This window comes from Metopolophium dirhodum, chromosome 5 (assembly GCF_019925205.1).
Source record: "Metopolophium dirhodum isolate CAU chromosome 5, ASM1992520v1, whole genome shotgun sequence".
NCBI classification, from domain to species: domain Eukaryota; kingdom Metazoa; phylum Arthropoda; class Insecta; order Hemiptera; family Aphididae; genus Metopolophium; species Metopolophium dirhodum.
The window spans coordinates 9287622-9312155 of record NC_083564.1 but is presented as its reverse complement, the minus strand read 5'-3'; the positions used below and the strand labels follow the sequence as shown (position 1 = coordinate 9312155).

Genomic DNA, 24534 nt, shown 5'->3' with positions numbered 1-24534 from the left:
AATCAGAAATCTTAATATGTGGACTGGCCTATCTTAAGAAGACATCATAACGAGTTCATATAAGTTTTTTGGAAAATAATCGCATCATTAGGTCGATCGGTAGAATGACGTGGGCTCAGAACCACAAGGGGCTAAATCGATTTTTCTGAAAATCCACTTTTTGATACAAAGAGGCTTAAAGACCAATGCTCTATAATCCAAGCTCACGTCCAACCATGTAGGTCCATTATTTTAAGAGTTATCCAGAACCTAAAGGTGCTAAATCGATCAAATGTACACATTAGTTATTTGATAGTAATCTAAACAGCACATTTTGATTCTCCTGAACAATTTGATATTTTTTTATAGCACCTTTTGATTCTGAGCCCACGAAATGAAACAAAATACATTAAAAATATGAGCATAAATTGTTTACCGTTCACGCGCAACACCGAGACGGTGACTTGTACATACGCTCGCGGGAACGCTCCGCTATATTTCTTTTACAATAGTCACACACTCTATAATGATCACTTGACACTTACTACGCATTAATTTACAAGAACCGCATGCATGCAATTAAAAAATTGCTCAATTCGAACTCCTTAAAAACTGTCCGCCGCCGATCCCCCCGAGGGATAAAATGAGGGTGAGCATGTTTAAAAAATTACCCTGTATATAAGGCATATTATCAAAGTAGGTACATAATAATTTTTATTCTAATAAAATCATAAACATTTTTTAATACCTACCTATTATTGTACTGAGGTCCGAGACTAGTGATACTTGAGATTATTGTACTTGATTTATTTTCATTTAATTAACAAAAAAAAAATAAATAATAAAGACAGAGGAAAAATAAACACAGCTTCGTTTTTTCTGGAACATAAATAATCAATTTACTAAACACGAAAAAAAATACTGAAAGACGCTAGTATTCCCTAATGCCTCTTAAAATATTACCGCTGTACTGAATTACAAATTACTGTAGTACACATTAATCTAGTTTATGAATCTTTACTGTAAAAGTAAAACTGAGTTTTCACATCAATATTTTGACATGATCAGATATATTTCTATTTAACTATATCCGTTTGGGTTGTGGACGTATAAGTGGTACGTTTAAAAATCCAACGTTTTCTCGATAAATACATACTTATTATTGTTTATTATATTAAAACATAAAAAAAAAAAAATAATCATTCATCATTGTAATTTGTTATTTGTATCATAATATCGAATATCGATTATATATAGTACCAGCCGACCCGTCACAGCTCCACCCGTGATTGGTTGTTTATTTTGTTTTCGGACGATGATATGTATAATTTTTTATTTAAATTTTATCTTTTAATGTGATCGGTAAGTGAATATAAAAAAAGTGGGTAAGTGGATGTCGTTCTGCTGTACAGTAGGTTACAAGTGGGTCACTGTAATGGATGGTGTTAAATTTGAATTCAATGATATAATATCATTGTATAAGAAAACGATTCTGAGCGAAAACGGTCAGTCAGCCTATGATATCACCAAGTATATTTGATGATATTATTGTGAATAAAGTAATTTATATATTATAACCTATTTACAATAATAAGTTTAAACTTTTTTACAATAATAATAACATGCTGATTTTAAACATTCTAAATTCATAAAATTCCCGATACTGTTATAAAATATATTATAACCAGTAATCAATAAATACGTTTTTAATTTTCAAGCATTTTAGCGTGTAGATTGTTTATGCTGATGTTTATGGAATTAGTCGAAAAACAATATTTTCATATTTGAAGGTAAGCAAATTGAACACAGCGCAATATTGGTACACTAACCGAAGATATAAGAGGCGTAATAACTACACTGGCCCTAACATAATATATGAAGCGCAATATTGGTCCATGCCCCTAACCCACCTTACACCTAATGCCTATGGAATAATAGGTACCTAATAGGTATATATCGTTGCTATCAACTAAGTATAGGTACCTAATTTTATGATTATCGTAAAATTCCAACAAATTTTTCGTCCTAGCGTGTAGAACACCATATGTATAGAGAAGATCGCAGTGTAAAATATTTAAATATAAGACACGTCTTAATAACTCAATTTTAATTACACATGTATTCGAAAATGAACTAGATATTTACACAATATAGGAGGTACCACGTAGGTATACCGATAACTTAATTTCTATATCTTATACGTATATTGTCGTTTAAAATTAAATAACAATATTTAATTGAAGAGTACAATATAATACAATGTTGAAATATCCAAACGGCGTGCTCCGACCCATATTGTATGTCTTTTATTAAGTACCTACCCAATTCCGACCATGAATTCGTCACAACCCCATTTTCGTGTGTAATTAAAGGACAGAAGTTGACGGGTCTGCTTTAAGGTCCGCACGCGAGAAATTCAAAACTTTACGAAATGTCAAAGGAATAAATAACCCAGGTCAAGATGCATCAGTGGACAATTATTTACAAAGATGAGTGACTAACTAGGTGGGCGATGGCTACTAATTCCTTCTGCTTTCGTGAATGTTTTATTTAATTTCTAACGCCATGTCTAAATGACTCGTGTAGTTAGGGACAAACCCCTTAGGCTGAAACTTTGAGTGGGTAGTAACATAAGTATAGCCCGTTGTAGTTTTATAGGTACCAGGTACCTACTATTATGTATCTATCTGAATTGACTGCAACAAACGGTTCTGCATTTTTTTTTTTTATTTCTTTAAAGGCTTAACAACTAAGGTTATTGGCTTACGCTGCTTACAATATTAATATTACATTATATGATACTATATGACATTTTGTAACCGTGTTTGACGGTTAGAGCTTCTCTGCAGGTTATACATTGGACATTATTATAACATTTATAACCAAACTAGGAAGACAGTAAGACACACTGTCAGGTCTTTATTTTACATTACCTGTGTAATTGTGATACCATGTAATAACTACCTACCCATTAGCATTGAGTAACATTGAAACGATATTTGGGTGATCGGGGTTTCATCGATTCCGCCAGACCTTTTTATACTTGGGGATAAGGTTTATCGATTCCGCCAACATCGATTCCGCCAATGCAGGTAGTCTAAAAACAACCTATCGATTCCGCCAGAGAAAAAATAATCTTCCCGAACAAAAATTTTAGTTTAATTTAATTTATTTAGCTATATTATAAATATTATATGAAATACCTGTATAAAAATGTTATCGCTAATTGATGACTTGTATACGCGTAATGATGCGAAAAACGACTCTAATAGTATTGTCCAACACTAATCTGGTTAGTCTCGATTTATCCTCGTGTCATTATACTTCATAATAATGAATTTCGAAATCGTAGCTGGTGAACGGGAAAATAACTTAGTTATTTATCAAAATGAAAAATTTTTTAAAACAAACTTTGTGAAATATTTATGTGCGTATAAGTGGAAATGTGTTAATAAAAAGTGTAACTTAAAACTATATTTGACTAAATTAATTTATATTTAAATGAATTATTGAATTATTTTGTAGATACCTATATTATTATTATCATAACATTTTATTTATTTAACTGTATTGTATTATTTTTTATATAATATATTGTATTGTATTAATTATTATACTGATTATTAATTTATTCTTAATATTTAAATGAATTATCGAATTATTTTTTAGATATATTATTATTTTTATAATAGAAATAGGTTGACAGCAGCAGTTGCCAGGTTGAGGTAAAAATTGGTAGGTGGCGGAATCGATAGGTTGTTTTTAGACTACCTGAACTGGTGGAGTCGATACTGGCGGAATCGATGCTACATTGGCGGAATCGATAGGCCCCCTGGGTGATCAACCCATTGGTAATTTAATTTCTATAAGGTATAGAAATTTAAAAATTAAAACAATTTGAAAAATATTTTTATAATATTTTTAATGTAATCCTTATCATTGAAAATATCTGTGTACGCCCCTAACAACATACACCAGATTACAGAATCACCGTTCAAAAGAGTACAATAGATAAAGGCATAAAGCAATGTATAACTACGCTGAGGAGCACCAAACCTAGTCGTCTACGGTCTACCTATCTAATAAAACTCCATTATTGACTTGAGTATACTCAGTACATACTTTAGACACAACTTTTCATACCACTTTTTATAACACATTTCTTAAGCATTTAAAATATAAAATTTTGACTCAGCATTGTGGATTTGTTGTTAAAGGTATGCTATTACTGAGAAATAATTTGTATTGTAATTTAAAATAATTATGATATATTTTCATTACATTTAAATTTTAATTAAAACAGAATACAATAATATAATATAATAATTCAGAAAATAAATACAAAAATAAAATTGTAAACATTTTTCTTCAAATCTTTGTATCCCAACAAAATAATTGGTAGTATTATTTTGTTGTGATATAGTTAATAATATAAAAATAACCTATGGCAACTAAAAAAAATAATTTTTACATATATAAAATAATTTTATGTATGCTTAAATATTAAACAATCTAGTCAATATTACACATTTCCTCAAAATTACAGTTTTGAAGTTCCGTAGCAAACAGTTGTTTAAATTGTTCATATGAGCAAAGGTTATCTTTGCAACCATTAATATGGACAATTCGTTCTTGGTGTAATGTTAGTATCTTAGTATCATTATTATTACACCTAAAAATAACAAAAATACAGTGGTATATTAAACATAATATGTTCACTAATTATAAATTCAATAAATGAATAAATCCAGTACTTATATAAAACAAATGCAATGTTTGAACCAAAAGGATCAATTTTCGAAGTTCTCCACAGCCGATTCTCCATTTCAAAATAGTTGTCATGTTTTAACTTATGTTCGTCTTTATAAAGACCTAACAATCCGAGCATTTTCAAAATTGTTCCTGAATGGGTGAAATAGAAAATACCATTTTTGCTATTTAGATCTTGATCACTATAAATACAAATTAAATGAATTAGAGTACACATATTTTAATTATTACTAGCTGTAAAAATTGCTTACTCAAAATATTCAATTGCATTTTTTAATAAGACACAAGCTTGTTTGTATGATAACTCATAAGCATAACCATCTATCAAATAATGCTTCAAATCTTCACTATACTCGAAAAGCTAAAAATTACAACTATCATTACATGGATAATCTTTTAACAGAAAATAATATATATTTTGAAAAGTATTAACTTATTAGTTAGGTTAAAGTAAGTTTAATTATAATTTATAGTTTATAATTTAAAGTTAGGTGTATCTTAGATGTTCTAAAAAGCTAATACTTTTCATTATTTGATTACCATTTACTGTTAAAATAATCATTCAGTACCTATACTAAATAGGAGTGTCCAACCTTTTGGGAATGCTAGGCCATATTGAGCGTGTAGAAGTTGTCATTGGCAACATATGTTTTTACAATATTACATTTTATTTATAATAACAAGAGAAAGAAATATATTTATTTTATTCACAATTAAAAGACGAAAAACATTTTTAAATAATAATAAAACTGATGTGAAATTAGAAATTGCTTTTCTGTAAAAGTAGTGAATCAATATCCGGATCGAAGTTGTGGCAATCCTTAAGCAACTTTCAAGGTGTTTGTCTGAAATGTTTAACCAATTCTCACTCTTGGTATATTCATTTTTTAAAAGAATTATTAACAAATATTAAAAACTATGTTTTTGCGATTTTTAAATATGGTCAAAAGCGAACTTGTCGGAATACCATATTTTTCGGCAACATCTTTTTTTTTAACTCCTTTATCAACTTCATTTAAAATTTAAAATTTCGTTAAATGGAAGTTTCACTACATATTAATTCAAGGTTTAATATGTTTTAGTTCATTATTTTCTCATAATATAAATTAGCAATTTACATGAGGGCCACATTAAAATGTACCGCGGGCCAAATGTAGGCCTCAGGTTGAACACCCCTAGTGTATACTATTGAAACAAAAACTAATTAAATTTATATATTTAAAATTAGTTACCATAAAATCAGATTTATTAAAAATTGAACACCATGGTGAAACTTTATTTTTCTCCCAAGCAGTTTCAAAAGCACAGTAAGTATATATATTCTTGGCATCCTCTTAAATAAATAATTACGTTTATTTTATTTCCATAAACTATGGAACTAATGAGTATATAATATACTAACTAAATGTTAACGTGTAACCAAGTCCAAGTCTTGAAGATAAACTTTTTAATGTAACATTAGTTAATTGAGATTCAACAAGTTGTTGGTATTCAGCTGATGCCGAAGAGGATTTTTTAACGTCTTTTCTCCATTTTTGGCAAACTTTATAGAACTAAAAATAATTAAATAGATATATTTTTAGTGTTTATTTTTAAAAAAATAAATTTTTACTAACACAATAATAATATAATATTGTATAAAATAATATTAACTATAACAGCAATCAAAAAAAATAGTCAAAATATCTAGTTATAACTTAAGGCATATTTAAATAAGAAATTGGTTGGGCACTTTAGTTGGTATGTTATTATGTTATGATTCATACATTAAACTCAAATATACCTTAGATACCTGGTTAGGTTACCTTAAGTTATAACTACACATTTTGACGAGGTATTTTGATTGCTGTTATAGTTAATATTATTAAATACAATATTATATTTCATAATTTATATAGGTATCTTAACTTATGATTTAAAATAAAGATACAATGATAATAAATATTTTAATTTGAAAAACAATTCTGAGCAAAGAATGACCGTAATAGTTTAAATTGATTCAATATTTTTAAGTAGCTTTTCTTATTAAATCGTCACACACATTGGGTAATTCAATTTTTTTACCCCAATATAATTGTTACGTACCTAATGTTCAATAGTCGAACAAATTGTTTTTAAACAATATAAATATGAAAATAATAATACTTAATTAAGATTAAGATTATTTAAAAATGATAAATTCATAATATTCTAATGATAAAATATGAGTTAATATTATAAAAATAGTAATTATCGATTGTATCTCTAAATATTAATGAATTTCAATATCAATTAAAATACCTATTAGATAATACATTATATTATATTTTAAGTTTAAAAGGATGTAGAAAATAATTTTATAATTTACTTACCCTTAATAATGGATCTTTAGCTAATGGTTCATCAAATAATACTTTCTTAACGTCATTTCGTCCAAACAATCCTGTTGCAAATTGTTTAGCACTTACTCTAGTCCTTTGAGTATCAGTAAATCTAAACTATACTAAAAAGTTAATTTAAAGTTCTAAAATAAAAAATAGTCATATAATAGCAATACTTTACCAAAAAGTTTGTACTTTCATATGGTTGATTTAATAAATTAGGAAATCTAAGTTGCATACGTTCAGCAAGCGCTAAAAGTTCGTCTTCTCCTTCTCTGGTTAATCGTTTTTGATCATCTATTTCTTCATGAGACGTCCATAATTTTATTTCATCTTCATTGCATAATTTGCCTGAATAAAATCACAATTCAAGTGTACTATATACAATATACATATTACTTACATTTATACTAAACTCCATGATCATCATTTATCAAGTCAAGTCATTTTATATTAAGGCTATGCTATGTACAAACTATAGAATAATCTAATCTTTTAGTTTAAATATATACTTATAGATACATGCATTATGTTATGTAACCAAAGAATAAAGATTAATTCATAAATTATGTAGACATTAGTATGTTTAGTACATTATACTTTGACTTTTATGACATATTATAGAAACACAGTTTACACAGGAAAAATAAAGTATGTATTCAATCATGTTGCACTAATTTGTAGATTCTGAATAAAGATAAACATAAAAATAAAAATGGTTATTTCATCATAAGCACTTAAGTTTGGACTACGTTTTGATAAATTAATGAAAATGCAAGTATAAAATATTGATAGTAAAGAGTTACCTATATTAAGACGACATTGTACTCACATATGTCAATTCTGTCTTACTAACACATAACATATTATATTTTATGTTAAGAAAAATTCATTTTACTCTGTTATTTTTAATATTCAAGTGAATTGATTTTAAATTTAATGATAAGAATATTCTTAAGGGTGTAGCGTAGGTTTTTTTTGGATATTTTAATTTTGAAGCAAGTTATGACCATTTTAAAATTGTAACTCGTAACTTGCTAATAAATCAAAATATAAAAAAGGTGGGTGTTGCTCTGCTGTACAGAGGGTTATAAACAGTACTCATATTGGGAAAAATTAAGTAGAGGAGCTCAATCCAACGATTTAAAAACTGCGTTCCAAGGGCACAATTACTCAACACAGACCCGTGGGGGTTAAACATTGATTAATGATAACCATAACTGATAACATTTCATTCGGAACACAATTTAAGATGGTATACTAGCACACATCAGTATATGTGCCTTAGATAATATACTTGTATTGTTGACTGTTGTATATGATCTATGATCTGTGAACTACTGACTATATAGACACAACACAGGGTGATATTAGATATAATTAATTAATAAACTAATATAAAAAATAATTTTGTTATGAACAATAGTAAAACTTGTTATATAATTTACATCAATTGAAATCTACATTTTAATAAAAATAATCTCGGACATGAGTTTGTACCGTCCCCCCGTCCAAGTAAAAAAAAATAGTAGGGGAGCTCTGTCCCCCTGCACACCCCTCCAATTCGAGCACTGGTTATAAGTGGGTTACTGTAACGGATGGTGTTAAATTTGAATTCAATAATATGATATCATTGTATAAGAAAAACGATTCTGAGCGAAGACGGTCACTCAGCCTATGATATATAATTGATAATATTATTGAGAATAAAGTAATTTATTTACCTATTTACATGGAACCTTGTTTTTTTTTAAATCCTTGATGAACTTTTTCAAAATTACGGAAAATAACGATACGCGATATTGATAAAATCCCGTTTTTAGCGTTTATTTTAAAATTTTATAGTTTCTATTGTGATATATATATATATAGAGCCGTAATAAGCTTAGCAATAGGGTATTTTGGTGGATTTTTCCGTGGCGTTAAAAAACTATTGAAAAAATCAAAAAATGACCTTTCTAAAGTACCATCTTGATCCAATTTGCTAAAAGATAAGATAATATATGTTGAAATCAAAGCACTCCTACCTCGGTACTAAATATATTATTATAATTATATACCTACACTCAATCAAATTGTTTACAATGTCTTTTTGAATTTCTGGTAATCTGTTTTTGACAAACTGATCTAATTCTTTGCCAGGTGTCCTTGTACCATGTCTTTGAACAAGCCAAATTTTCCATGCCTTACAACCTAAAAGTAGTAAAAATAAAATTAAACAAAACATAGAGAAACATAACACTTGCATTAAATATATGATATGTTTGTTGCATGACAAACTGCAATAAAATGCTTATATATTAGATATAATTATTGCACAAGTAAAATACTCACCTTCGAAGTTGACCGGTTCTGTATTATGGTTGGCTACATATCTATACGGAGTTTTTGATGATAAATGATGAGAATAATCACTGTACAAACCATTACACTGATCTTCACTATGTATATGGCCAATACAACTGCACAATATTGCTGTGACTAGAACTAACATTATGTGAACAATATCCACAGGTGTCTAGTCTTAAGAGTAAATAATGGATAAAACAATTATAGTATAACCATATACAACTATATATATATATATATAGCATATACAAAACCAATATTATATTATGTAAAATATATTTTGAAAGATAGATCACCTACACTTTTTATTGATGTACTCTATACGCTGTAACTAAATGTAAGATTTTTATATTTTTTATAGTATACTGTTATACTTATTATAGGAGTCAAATGAAAAAGTTACAGAAGAAGACCGCTCTACTACAACTGCTACATAATGTCATAATATAACATATTATTTACTATTTAGTATTTACTAGTTTACCACTATCTTAAATAATATCTTAAATCGTGTAATCATGTAATATTTATATTTTATATGTAAAAAAAAAATAAATAATAATAAATATTGATGATAAGATGTGATAACAACGACCTTCGTGATCGCGATCACGGCTTTAGATTATGTTGTGTGTACTGTGATTTTTAAATACTTTAAAAGTATTAAAATACGACTTTAAAAGTATAAAGCTGACTTCGGTTTTGGATAATAATTATTAGTTACTACTTTTAAAATAATTTATATTTTTATTTTTTAGGGTTTGATTCAATAATTAAAAACCAAAGACTAGTTTTGCCCCAGGGTTATTCCCTTTTTACATAGATCTATAAAAGAAGGTCTTTATAGGTCTATGCCATTTTATCACGTACGTATGTTAATTAACTTGACAATCATTAATTGTTACCTAGTAAAAGATTGATGGGCCACACATCAACATTTCACAAATTTATTTGCATTTTGCACCTAGACTTGAAAACATGCACTTATTATCATGAATCGCTTTGTTTTCAAAAGTTCTCAATATGCTATGAAAAGTAAACTTTTACATGATGTAAAAAATACGACTTTCAAGCACGAAATTGTGCATGCCAAAGGTAACGTGATTAATGTTTGTCTTAAACATAGTATTACATAGTTAAGCCTGCATTTTCCAATACCTATATACCTATGTATATTTTCCATTTTACAGGAAATTTTGTTATAAAAATCCAATACAAAATAATTGATGGTTTATTTGTTTTATATCATACTGAAGTACCTTTAGAACATAGAGGTCATCAACTTGGATTTTTAATTTTTCAAGTATGTATACACAATGTATTGTTGGCATCTGGTTTATTATTTTTTTCTGGTAAAACTGAAAGTAATAACTTTAGACTATAAGTATTAAGTATGTATTATATCATATTACCATGGATATATCTGATTTATTGGAAAATAATATATTGGAAGCATAGGCAGATTAGGTTATGGCACATAATAATTTTAACCTTAGTAAATTGTTGTTACTTCTTATTTGTTTTACATTGATATAGACGAGGATATTGATTATAGAGGACAGACTGAACATAATAACTGTAAATAGGCTTAACACAGTGGTGTGTCCTGGATTTTTCTGGAGGGGGATGACAATATGTTATATAGTAGAAGCTTAACTAGGATCCTTCATAAGTTTGGTACTCTGGTTTCATTGCCCGTAAATATACAACATTTTAGACTTGCAGCAACCTTACAAATTACAATTTTAATTCATAGTTACATCTTATGTAATACGTTCACAAGACACTGAAAACATTTTTTAATTTTCCTGTAATTTTGGGGGTAGGCAGTACTTTTAACCCCTTCCTGGCTATGTCACTGGATTAACAGATTATAAATGTATAGTTAATTTGACTTGTGCAATGGGTTAAGTTTAGGAGAAAAGTTAAAAAGGAATTGTGTATAATAATATGTAGTACCAATGTAGTAATTTATTTATTTATTCGCATGACTTTACAATGGGTGGTGGCACTAAAATATTTTCTTATTAGATTACAGGTTAAATTTAATTATTGTTATTATTATTATAACTAATATAGATAAACATTTTAAGATATATTATAAGCAAAGCAAAACAGAACAAATATCAATAAGTATCACATTAAATTAAGTTAAATTAAATTAGTTTAGATAACTACATCCAAAGAATCTAACCAGGCCACTTCCTTTGGCGTTCACTTTGATGAAGTTCTCCAGATCACCATCGTATCTTCTTAATTGGCGATCCAGAATTAGATGTTACATTGACTGCTTGCACCACAGTCGCATTCTGGACTCTCTCTGAACTTCCATTTATGCATACATTTATTGTATCTACATTGTCTTGTGCATATTTTGTTGAGTCTAACCCAGATTTTCCTAGAGAAGTCTGTGCTTAAAACTTGAGTGTGCACATTATCTACTTGGATGCCTCCGGGTCTCTCTCTCTGCCATTTAGCCAGCCACGCATCTGGGGTTTTTTCCCTCGCCTCGGTGATGATCCGAGCTCTTAGGAAGAACGGTTTTTGAGACTTAAGCCTCGTATTTACAATTCTATCTTCATGTATTGGTATTTTTCGATTTTGTCCTTTTATTTTAGCACACTGTTTTGTCTCCTGATAAAAAGGGGTTTTATGCTGGCCAAATCGCGGAAAAAAAGCCCACGGAAAAAAATCACAGAAATATAAATATAAATATGAACACGTGTATACTCTACTCCTAATTAGTAATTATATTTTGTTATAGGTACATGGTAATTACTAATTAGGAGTAGAGTATACATATGTTCACATTTATATTTATATTTCTGGGCTTTTTTCCGCCTACAGTGCTGACCATGTAGTAATGATATAATAGTTAAAAAGAAAAATATTACAAATATTTTATTTTTCAACCTTTAAATGGTTTTGTTACAATGCCAGGTTTTAAAAAAGAAACATCAAAGTTATACTGATACTGTACTTAATGTACCTATAGTAAAAATATTATAGACAAAATAAAGTGCATACAATCATTTTTATATTAATAAATAAAACATTTTATACACTGGATACTAGGTGTTAGTTTGATTAAAACTAAATATAATATTTTTAGGTATTAAATATTGTTATGATGTACTTACTGCCAAATAATAATAACCGACAACCGTGTCCAAAACTTATTTTTCTAATGCTCTTTATTTTTTTTTTTTAGGAAGTTATTGATTACTTGATCAAACATAATATACAAACTGCTATATACTGTCCTTTCTTGATAAAAAGTCTGAAACTATATCCAAATGGAAAAATGAATATCATTAAGAAGTTACCTAAAATTGACAAACTAACATTTTAAAAATATTAATATATTCCATTATAATTAAAGTACTATAGTCGTAGATGTATCAAGTATTGTTTATTTGGTAGTTTGTATACTAAAACAGGTATCCAATGTGTCCAAAATAAACTAAAATGGATTTTGAACTCATACAGTATTACCTTAGAACAAAATATTACTATAGTGCACAACTATCTGGATCCAAAGCTATACAAATTAATCTAAATAGTTCAGTTTATCAACTTTACTATGGTCTATCATTTGTGCTTCAAAATAAACTGTCAAAAGGACTGACCATACTTGATGCCTTAGTCAAAAGTGTTGATATTGGATTAGCTTCTACGCTGGTTATGATCTATGCCCATAAACAATTTGAAGTATTTATTTTTTTAAATTACTTTATATTTAAATTACTAACTATATTAGTTTTGTTACATATTTTTTGATACTACAGGATCCTGATACCAACACAATAAATATTTTAGAACTTACTGTCATAGAATACAGTCCTTCAGAAGCTATACTGTTTCATGCTGCAAATGTGATGATGCTCTGTGATTGTCTAGAAAAATCCAAAACTTATGTTGCCCAGCTTTTAGCCAAGTTTCCAAGTTCAGTTGATGGATATTTAATTAAAGGTTGGTTGGAACTTAAAGGCAACAATCTTAAAAGCGCTAGAAACTGCTTTAAAGCTGTTCAATCACAGGTGAGTTGTTTTTTAAATGCAAGTTATATTTAATATTTATTTATCAATATAAATATTTAAATATTTTAGAACAATGATTCGATTGGAGCGTATCTTGGTGAAGCTGCAACTTTAGAAATTACTGAAGCTATTCAGATGTTAAATCAACTCATTGTTAAACTACCTGACTTTCTACCATCTTTTATTGAGAAGTTAAATCTTTACATGAGTGTACCAAAATGGTCTGATGTTGTTGAAACTGCTGATCGTATATTAGGCATAAATTCAGACTGTCCATTAGCTATAATGGTTAGTTAAAATATTTTAACACACTTTAGCAACAATATAATACAACTTTATACCTATTATTTTATTTGTAATGATACTTATATAGTTAATATAACTACTTTTAATTATTTTTAGGCGAAAATTTTATATAACATAGCTGTTTCTGGGAAATATGAAGAAATACCTAACGAGTTTTTCAAAACTATTGAAAAATCAGAACCAAGCCCAAATTTATTTGTCCAGTGGTCTTCAGCTTTATCTCGAACTTGTGGTCAACATAAAACCATTATCAACGAGTGTATTCGTGCTATGCAAATTACTATTGATTTGGAACCAAGTGTCAATAATAAGCTAGAACTTGCATATCAAATATATTTATCTGGACAATATAAGGAAGCAATACAACTATATAGTGATTTATCTAATGCAGAACCTATTCCTAAAGCAATAGAAGGGATAATTTTATGTCAGATTGAAATGAACGACATAAATGTTCAAGTAAATGTTTTCTATGTTGTATAACAGTTTATCATAGTTAAAACAAATAATTTATGTTATTTTTAGGTTGAAAAACAAATTGAATTGTTAAACGAAATTAGAGGAGAATTAAAATCAAGTGAACTTATTTTCATAAATGCATATTTTGCAGAAAATAATGAAGTGAAATCAACTTTAATAAAATTAGCAGTTGAGAAGCAATTTGATTCTATCACTCACTTGTCATTTGGCCCAGAATACTTGATAAAACTTAATCCAAATATGATAATGACTTTTTTGAAACACTTGTCTGATCGTATTTATAAAGAAATTACCTTAGAAAAGATTTTAAATGTTTGCCCTGGACTTATCAATTGTTGGTTAATGCTTGGAAATATTCAAAACATAAAAAAAGCTCATAAGTCACTAGAAAAAGTATTAGAACTAGATCCTACAAATTCAGAAGCACATCTTATGATTGCTAATCTCTTGATAAAGCAGGTAAATTGTTATTTTTGGTTATTTTTATTACTATTATATTTGTGTGTGTGTGTGTATTCAAAAATTAATTGTTAAATTATATTATTTTTCTAAGGGTCATTTTGCAAATGCTTCTAAAAGCTTAGATTTAGGTCTTAGCTATAACTTATCGATTAGCAAGTGGCCTTTATATAATCTATTAAATGGACTTGTTCATAAACATTTTGAAAGGAATAATGATTGCATTCAAGCTTTAGAAAATTCTTTGAATAACTTGTCGAGTAATATATTTTATTGGGCCCAAGAACTAAGATGATAAATAAAATCAACAGTAAATTGTTTTATATTTTAGATGGACATGAACTTGGACACAACAATTTAGCTTCTTTGTTTATTACACTAAGTGAATGCTATTGTATTGAAAACAAAATCGATAAAGCAATAAAAATTGTGAATAATGCATATGAATATTTAAAAGATACAAATTATGAAGGAGAAATTAAAATATCTGAAGCAAAAATTTTCATTTACAAAAATGATACTAAAAGTGCTTTAAAAATATTAAATTCTATAAAATCTGATCAAGAAGTCTTTATCAAAGTATGTTTTTAAATTTATATTCAAGTATATTATATTAATGAAACTAGATTAATTGTAGTTATAAATGGCGCTGTATAGTATCAGTATATACAATTTATCTCTATATATTTGGTAATATACTATACTATACAGTATGTATTATGTACCAAATTGTGTGTTCCCTTGTATTTATATCCAAAAAGCCTAGTCCGTTTACTTATAGTACATTTTATTTAAGTAAGCCTTTCTTTAATTAAATTATTTAAATATTAGGCCCAAAAAATGAAAGCCGATATTGTTATGAAGACAAATCAAGATCCATTTGAGTATGCCGAATGCTTTAAAAATTTAGTTGATTCATTTCCTACTGTTGATAATATGATTGAACTAGCAAATGCATATTTAAAAATCCAGGTAATTATAAAGATAATTTTTACTATATTTTATTTATGATTGGGGATTACCTGAATTTGTTGTCTTATGTGTTATGTAATTCCTTCTGATATTAAATATAACAGAGTTAAAAAGATTATTTAGAATATACATTTTGCTATGTTATACGTTTGTAAGATGGAGACAATGCATGCAGATGTAGTGTCGTATTAATATTTATCCTATTGTTTCGTTTGTTTTAATTATAAAAATAAAAATTACTATAATAGGAACCCGATGAGGCTATTAGAGTAATCAAGAATGCATTGAGTTTAAAGAATGAACCATCAATGTTCTTAAAAGTTGCCCAAGTATTAGTTGCAGCACATCAATATGATGAAGCCATCAAATACTACAATAAATCAGGTACTTTAAACTCAAAGATATTATAAATTGAATTAACTTATTTAAGTATGCATTCAAAATATTTATGTTTTGGTTTTCATAGGTAATGATGGTGCATTGGAGATGGCAAATCTTTTGATCAAATTGAATCAGTGTGATATGGCAATTAAAGTTTTAAATCCGCTCCCATTAGAAGTTAAAGTTATTCCCATGGCAAATGTATGTTTTTTTTAACTATTATTATTAAGATGATGTTGTACCCGCTTGTGTTGTCTCCTTCTACATACGTACAACATTGACAATTTTTGTTCACTAGTTTCAATAATATGCTGTTAGTTTTGATATAAGAGTGAATTGACCTATTATCAAACTTTTAGGTAAGAACGTTTTCTGTATTCTCGCATAGGTATTTTCTGATATTTTAATTTTTAAGTGAATTGTGAGAATTTTCAAATATTAATATTTTACATACTCAAAACACACTTAAAAGGTAAAATATTGTAGAATACCTAACCAAGAACACAGATAATGTTCTTACCTAAAAGTTTGATAATAGGTCAATTCACTCAAATATAGAAACTAACAGCACACTATTGAAACTGGTGAATAAAAATTGCATACAGAGTGTAACAGGAAGACCCGACAGATGAAACAACTTATAAATAACTATGATCTAATCAATATTAAAATGTTTTTTTTATATATACATATAATGTATAGTATTTATACTCACTTGCGTTACATGTATAAAAAAATTTAAAAAATTTAAATCATAATTTAAATTTTTTTGGATAAATTCAAAATAGCCAAATGTTGTATCTGATTATAAGAATAATTTTGATGGAAAAAACATTTATCCAAGTCAATTAGTTTATTTTTTAGAATTTTTTAAAATATTATTTTTGGGAATTTGCTAAGATGAGTGTATTTCTTAAATTATTTACTTATCATATAATTTTAACAAATGTTGTCAAACGTTTAAATAGCATCATTTTTTTTTTCTGTTACACTGTATGTCATACGTAAGAGGTAAGACGGAGACAACACATGCGGGTAGGCCGCCCTCTTAAAACACAGTGAAATCTCTTAGTGGCAGACAATGTGTTAGGTTGATTATAGACTGTTTACCAATTCATCAAACTATAAAGAAAAATTATGTTTTAATATTTTATAAATTATTCTTTATTCATGAATTATGAAATAAAAAACTTTAATGTGATCACTGGTTTATAGAATCAACCATTTATTGGAATTAAAAATAAAAATTCCAAACCAAATATTACATTGGAGAAAGATGCTTTATTGAGTCAACTGGTTAATATAATCAAAATGGCCTGAACCAATGTGATCACATTAAGCGGTACTCACTGTAATAATTATTTTTATATTTTTATTACTTTATAATTGCCTAATATTTATTAAAAACATTGAGGAATGTAGTTGGTGTCCAAATTGAAAAAGTCAAACATTGGGTATCTATTATAAATCCATCTTTTTAATTAAATTTCAGTGTTCAAAGAACTATAATTTTTCAAGTAGTGTGTTAATTGAGATTTTATTATATGCCTACTGGTTTTTGATGTTGTACAATGTACAATGTACATATTATATTTTTTAATTATGTATAATATTGTGTGTATTTACAGGCTTTGGAAAAAAAAGGTAAATTAGATGAAGCACTTGATTTGTTAAAACAGTGTTCTTACTTAGAAAACCAAGAGTTGAGCACCAGATTAAAAATATTGAGACATAGTGGTGAGATTGCTCATAAGTTAAATCGAAATGATCTTGCTGTTTCTTTGTACAAACAAGCACTTGTGCATGTAATTGTAGACAGTGATGAGGCAAGTTCATTAAAGATAAGTTTAGCCAAGTTGTACATGCAAGTAAGTTTAAATTAAAAATATATCATTTATGTATTAAGAGGATGCTACACCCGCATGTGTTGTCTCCGTCTTACATGAAAACAGTTTTTACTGTTTTAAAAAAAATAAAAACAATGTTGCACAGCCAAAGTTCTCCTTTTTATGTGGTGAAAATCTCGTTTCTTAGTTATGATTGTAGCCTTCTCGGTTCTTTCCCGCGCAAAACAGTTTTTGCTATGTTGTTCATTTGTAAGACGTAGACAACGCATGCGGGTATGGTGTTCTCTTAATTAGCTTTATCTAAAATAATTATATAATAAAATGTAAAGTAATATATTACAAGACAGGTGCATTTCAAACCCAAGTTATCAAAAATATTTGAATAGACTTACAAAATACAAAAATCTGTCTTGTATACATTATTGATTATAATATTTTAGAAATAGATCTAAGAAATCATAGTTATTTCTAAAGTAGTATCTATTTATCTAAAAAAAATTATGTTTGATTAAATTTTAATCTGCAGATGAATGATTGGAATTCATGTGAAATGATATGTTCTTCACTGCTTAAAGATACAAGTAACGATTTAGCACTGTTGATCGTAGCCGATTTGTCATTTAGACGATGTGATTTTGTAACAGCTAAAAAACATTTTTATAAACTTTTGGAAAAGCAACCTACCAATTGGGCAGCATTAGCTCGGCTGATAGAAGTTTGTCGTAGAACTGATTGTTTGGAAGAAGTAAAAACATCTATGGCAGTCGCACACAATAATACTGCCCAAGCTGGGTATCATTTCTGTTGTGGTTTGTATTACTGGTACGCATCAAACATCAATGATGCAATGAAGCATTTCAATTTGGCCAAAAACGATGCTGAATGGGGACAGCAAGCACTGCACAACATGGTTCAGATTTGTTTAGATGAAGCGACATTAAATTTAAACCTGGCCAATAAGTTGATAACAGTATGAACAAAAATATAATATGAGTAGTTATGCAATATTAATATGTCATATTTATTTCCAGGAGATGAAACCTAATACACCAGAAGAACAAAAAAATTATACGCTGTTGTCCACTTATGTATTATTAGAGTCCAAAGAAAAACAATCTGTAGAAAAAGCAATAAATGTTTTTAATGAATTGTCACAAGAATCGTGCAAGTAATACATTGTGCTATTTATTATTTTATCCCCTGAAACTGTTTTCACAAAATGTTTTTGCATTTGCAGAATTTCTGCTTCGTTAGGGTTGGCAATGGCTTTTGTTTATCAAAAACAAGCACAAAGAGCTAAGACAATTTTAAAAAGAATTGCATTGAAAGCTACCTGGCAATTTGAAGAGGCTGAGTATTTGGAACGCAGTTGGTTACTTATGGCAGAATTATATTTTCAGTCCGGCAAGACCAACATATGTGTGGAATTGGTTAATAAAGTTCTCGTCTATAATAAATCCTCAATCAAAGGTCTAGAACTTTTAAGTGCTGTGGCAGAAAAGGAACAGAAATATGGTATATTAATATATTTTGTAATTATAAGCACATTTAATTTCCAAAACATTTTACTCAAATGTAGACGATGCTGTGGATTATTATGAACGTGCTTGGGCATTAAGTGGACAAAAGTATTTTAAAATTGGATACAAGCTAGCTGTAAATTTGTATAAATTAAAACTATTCACAAAATCTGTTGAAATATGCTTTGATTTAAACCCTTCAAGTCCAGACCAAGTTAAGTTGAAAAAAGATATAATGGACAAAGCAAGACTATCATTAAGATCACGATAAGTAATTGTGTTAAAACTTAAAAGTTAATCTATTTTACTATGTTAATTTTTCACTCAAATCAAATTAATTTAAAAAAATCACCAAATTGTATAATAGAAATGTAGTAATTTTCAAAATAACTGTATCTTTGATAAATTATATGTTTTTGTCACCTTTTCTTATTTGATTTTCATGTATTGATCTTGTACGAATTATACAAACACACATTGACAGAAAAACATGTTGATAACTTGATATTGCACAATGCAAATCATTAATTACAAACTTAAAATATTTTATTTATTTTGTTGACCCAATTAAAAATATAGAACTGTTAAGACTTAATAGTCTCAAGAGTCTAGACAACATGGCTATAGATTTATAGCCGTGACGGAGAGTTATAGAATAGTTAAGTATTATAGGTAGTTTATTACCTATGTTTCAAATAATTTATAAGTCATTACATAATTATATTATGAATTTATTTTAACACTACAAAATTATTATTGAACAGTGAGCGTGTAAAAGGGAATAAGTAAATTTAGATTGTTACTGTATCTCGTAGAATAAAATGTTCTACGTAGATTTTATAATCAAAATATTTGGTTTTTGGAATTTTCTTATTTTAAATCAAAAATGTAAGTCTTTCCAGTCAATGCAATCGACAATAGTATAAAAATGAGAAATTTTTTTCGTCTCCTAAAAAGTAGTTAGCGATTTTGAGTTACCTATTCCCTTTTAACCTGCTCGCCGTCCAATTAGACGGTATGTACTTTTATATATCATATCCATATCATTTTTACAAATATCAATACAATTATTATGTATCAACTCATAAACTTAACCGTTATGATGATCTTGATGGTTTTTTAACTGTTAGTTTTGATGGGGTCGGTGGTGTTTTAACCGGGGCTTTGGGTGGATCTTCTTTTTTTTCTTCTTCTTCTTCTTCTTCTTCTTCGGGTTGTTCTTCACCGCTGTCCGGTCCCACAAAATTTAAAGCCGGGTTTATTACGCCGGTAACTATTTTCGATACTCTACTTGGAATTTTGACAATCCGTTTGGTGGTGTCCACTACGTCTCCGGCAATAGACAGCGGTGTGCCCGCAGCAGCTCCTCCTAATTTCGTTACATTTATACCCAACCTTGTCGATTTTTGCAACGAGGAATACATTTCTTTTCCTACCTGTGTACCGATAACTCTACCACTGTTGAGTAAATGTTTAGCTCCTCTTGTTGTACTGTCACTGAAACTCGATACCATCTCTAAATTTTCCTTAGCCACGTCCTTCACATTCTTTGCCCGGTCTCGTAAAAAATTTCCAAAAAAGTTGAATGCGCCGCCGGTTCTTTTCAGAAATCCAGTGAAACCGTTTAAGAAACCGACTCCCCTATTGGTGGCCATCTTCTTCAAAGTGTTTACAACTCTTTTACCCGATTCTCTGAAGGTCTTTGGTGGCTCAGCTTCCGCCGAATCATCGTCGTTCGGATTTGTTCCAGGATCGTTATCGACTGGAACATCTGCGGGTTTAGTATTATTTGGAGTCGGATCTGGTTTTTTTAATCCTCTAATCGTCATCCTTAATTTCCCTGCATTTGGATTATTAGCTCCGTCTGGCGTTTTTAATGGATTTGGGGTCTAAATTAAAAAAAAAAAATAACGGTAATATTATACCTATTAATTCTAGTTCATTTACTTAATGACAATAACACAATAATATTACTCAATTTATTACACATTGAAATATTATATTATACTATTATCATATCTTTCTAACAGAAAGCATCTCAAAATGAGCGGTGGAAGACATAAGCACCAAAATAAGACAGGTAAGTACCTAAGCAAAACATAAACCGTGTCGTACAAAAACGCCAAAACACCCACATATTTCTGTGATAAAATATGTGTTATCTGCATTACGATAATAACATAGTCTTTGGTATCTACCTACTAACTCACCTATAACATTATAATATTGTTATTTGTTACCTAGCACTTAATAAGCATTCGAGTTAGTAGGTATACCAAAAATTAATTTTATAAAATAAATTAAAAATAAAGACATTTTATGGGTTTTACTTAATGAACACAAATATAGATATTTAAGAGAAATTGCCAGTGGTTGCATTTTAGAGACATAGGTAGGTTGATTATTGGTTTTAGCAGGTATTGGTACCTACATTTCCTTCAGATATTTGTGATGAAATTCCGGATAAAGATATGTGAATTATGAACTACAAAATATGAAGTTGAATCATGTTATTATCGGCAAGACCAACTTTATGTTTATCCTTGCTCAATTTGTATAGGTGGTAATTATTGAAGTCCTAATAAAATTACAAAGTGAAACATATTTATTTATGAGTTCTCCTTCCTTCAACTTAAAACTGTTTGCACTAACTCACGATTTTTCTTCTTTCTTCTATAGACTATAATAAATACCTAATATGGCGTATTGGATAAAATTGCTCAACCAAATAAACTATAATAGCTGGTACCTACATTTTAAAATTGTTTATTAAGTGAACACAATGATGTCTTCAGTCTTAGCAATTTTATTTTTATAATTTATAATTACCCCGGCTGCTGTAACTCCCGTGATGGATACATCTAAAACCTGAAACATATTTATTTATTTAGTTTAGTATTTATTACAATATATTATGCATGATTATTATAATATTATAAATATTTTTTAATTTATAATATCAGATAAATAATTATTGTTTTCGAAATAAGCATATATTACAATAGTTCGGTGTACTTGTTATGGACTCTGTGCAGTCACACATGTCAGTTGTTTCATCAATTACAAGAAATAATACGCTAGGTATATTATATCATTGGAAATAAATTTAAATTCTCAGGCGACAGTAGACTTGAGACAGAATTTAAACATCATAAAACATTTCACTCTGAAAATTTGCATCGCTTAAAGTCATTGTAAGTACCTACCTCATATTACAAAAATATTGTATAGGATTTTCGAAATAAAAAAATAATTAAAAATGTCCAACCTCGTCAAAATTATTTGAACTTGAAATGTGTACGAGGTACCTATAACCAATTGTGCATACTTATGAAGTTTTTAGATTTTTAGGTTTCACTAACCACCGTATTTAGAACTTTGTAGGTAGGTAGGTATTAATTTTTCAGGTTTTGTATGCGCTAAAATAAACTACTAAAATTTGAAAAATTCAAATATTCATAAATAGCAAAAAAGAACCAAAACATTAAAAAAAATGTTTAATGTCTAGAAAATGTGTACCTATGAGAATATTTGGTTATAAATTAAAATAATTACTGCTATTCATTTTTGAATTACTATTGCAACATAAATAAAATCAACTAAAACTATTTTTGATTAAAAATTCCCACTTTCCCGAATTATTTTTTTGTTTTTCTCAAAAAAACTGAAAAGTACTAAGAATATTGTACCATTGCGACTCTCTCTTAGTAACAACTAGATCTAATTTTCTCCCAAAAAACCGTTTGAAAGTGTAAAACTAATAAAATCAAACATATTGTTAAACTAATAAATTTATCGCTCCACTCAGAATCAAAAGATACGACCTTATAATTGTTCGGTATTCTTAAATGTGTGAAAAAAAAATAATGAGATAGATACCTATTGTACAGAAAAGTAATAGTGAAATACTAAACTAGTAAAAATGTCCTAATTACAAACCTTATTGTAAATAAATAATTAAAAATAATTTGTCATTAAATTAGGTATTAGTACCTAAATAATAATAATAGTAAAAAAAAAAAAAAATGTAATTGTATGTAGTTAACAATTATTAACATATCTAGTATTATGTATCTTAAAAAAATAATTCTAAATAATAACAAACCTGTAAAATTGTTACAGCCGTGCATAGTAGGAATAAAGTTTTCATTTTTAACCAGGAAAACTAAAAACTACCTATGTTTCCTAAATAAATTGTTTACCTACCTATTTTATTCTTTGTGTGTCCTTTATATATCATGTCTAAAACATAAAGTTATCGCTATTATACAACAGAGCACGTGTTTATCGTAATTGAAGTCTGCTAAATTGTTTTGTTGTAGTTTACATAATTGCACACTATAGCTTACACATACACAATAACAACAAATAACCTATTGTAAAATATAATGAAAAATGTGTAATATTTGTTTCACATACCTAATTAAAGTGGCGTTATTTGGCCATGTTTGTAAGGGGGGATCAATTTTCGTAAATTTTACCTATTAGGTACCCCACGAAAAATGTTAGTATCATGCAGAGCACCTCTCAATTTATGAGTTTCGACCATTGTGATAGGTGTGTATAATATAAATAGGAATATATGTAAACTATCATCATTATTATTATAAATGTATGCAATATGCACAAATGGAAACAAATAATTCATAATATCTATAAATTCACACACCATCGATAATTATATATTTCGATATTTGGATGGGTATATTAAATATTTTACATTCTACGGCGTTGCTGGTCGTCGCCCCGCGATAAAATAATATTTGACCGATCAGAACTTCATTTTTGTTCAACGATAATTATACAATATACCTACCTAGTATAATAATATTATTAATAATTATTGTGAAATAGTGGTTAGTGATTAATACGAAGTAATATTATGTTTTAGTCACGTAAGTGGTATCTATCATTACAACTGGCTCCAGAACGTCAACAAATAGACTTTATTTAAAAACATTGGCTTAAGTATAGGGAGATACCACAAGTGAAATAAACCGGTTTCATTTTATAAAAATAATGGGAAATTTCCATTTACAATATACCAAGTATTGATTTATAATATTATTTC

At 28.2% G+C, this 24534-nt stretch overlaps 3 protein-coding genes across 8 annotated transcripts; 1 reads left to right on the top strand and 2 right to left on the bottom strand.

Moving 5' to 3' along the window:
• Positions 1-4218: 4218 nt before the first annotated feature.
• LOC132944172 (multiple inositol polyphosphate phosphatase 1-like) lies at positions 4219-9963 on the bottom strand. The gene is made up of 9 exons (XM_061013390.1): positions 9444-9963; positions 9174-9302; positions 7291-7460; positions 7101-7226; positions 6152-6302; positions 5982-6082; positions 5001-5110; positions 4734-4931; positions 4219-4651 (listed from the first exon to the last, which is right to left on the bottom strand). Exons 1-9 carry the CDS (start codon positions 9601-9603, stop codon positions 4492-4494), a joined length of 1305 nt encoding a protein of 434 aa, XP_060869373.1. The 5' UTR covers positions 9604-9963; the 3' UTR covers positions 4219-4491.
• A 99-nt stretch (positions 9964-10062) lies between these two features.
• LOC132944170 (tetratricopeptide repeat protein 21B-like) lies at positions 10063-20054 on the top strand. Of its 6 annotated transcripts, none has more exons than XM_061013388.1 (18): positions 10063-10553; positions 10649-10761; positions 12670-13169; positions 13247-13498; positions 13568-13786; positions 13901-14263; positions 14330-14743; positions 14838-15003; positions 15075-15322; positions 15575-15715; positions 15964-16099; positions 16182-16297; positions 17725-17964; positions 18470-18524; positions 18588-18913; positions 18975-19111; positions 19181-19458; positions 19523-20054. In XM_061013388.1, the coding sequence occupies exons 3-18, from the start codon at positions 12927-12929 to the stop codon at positions 19732-19734; spliced, it is 3546 nt and encodes a 1181-aa protein (XP_060869371.1). In that variant the 5' UTR covers positions 10063-10553; positions 10649-10761; positions 12670-12926; the 3' UTR covers positions 19735-20054. The 6 variants fall into 6 exon arrangements, with proteins under 6 accessions (XP_060869371.1, XP_060869372.1, XP_060869368.1 ...); XM_061013385.1 differs by having other exon boundaries at positions 10064-10324; positions 10427-10553; positions 18470-18913; positions 19523-20053; XM_061013386.1 differs by having other exon boundaries at positions 10064-10553; positions 12670-12839; positions 12899-13169; positions 18470-18913; positions 19523-20053.
• Positions 20055-20178: 124 nt separating this feature from the next.
• Positions 20179-23690, bottom strand: LOC132944173 (uncharacterized). The gene is made up of 3 exons (XM_061013391.1): positions 23569-23690; positions 22293-22331; positions 20179-21352 (listed from the first exon to the last, which is right to left on the bottom strand). Exons 1-3 carry the CDS (start codon positions 23611-23613, stop codon positions 20561-20563), a joined length of 876 nt encoding a protein of 291 aa, XP_060869374.1. The 5' UTR covers positions 23614-23690; the 3' UTR covers positions 20179-20560.
• Positions 23691-24534: the final 844 nt, after the last annotated feature.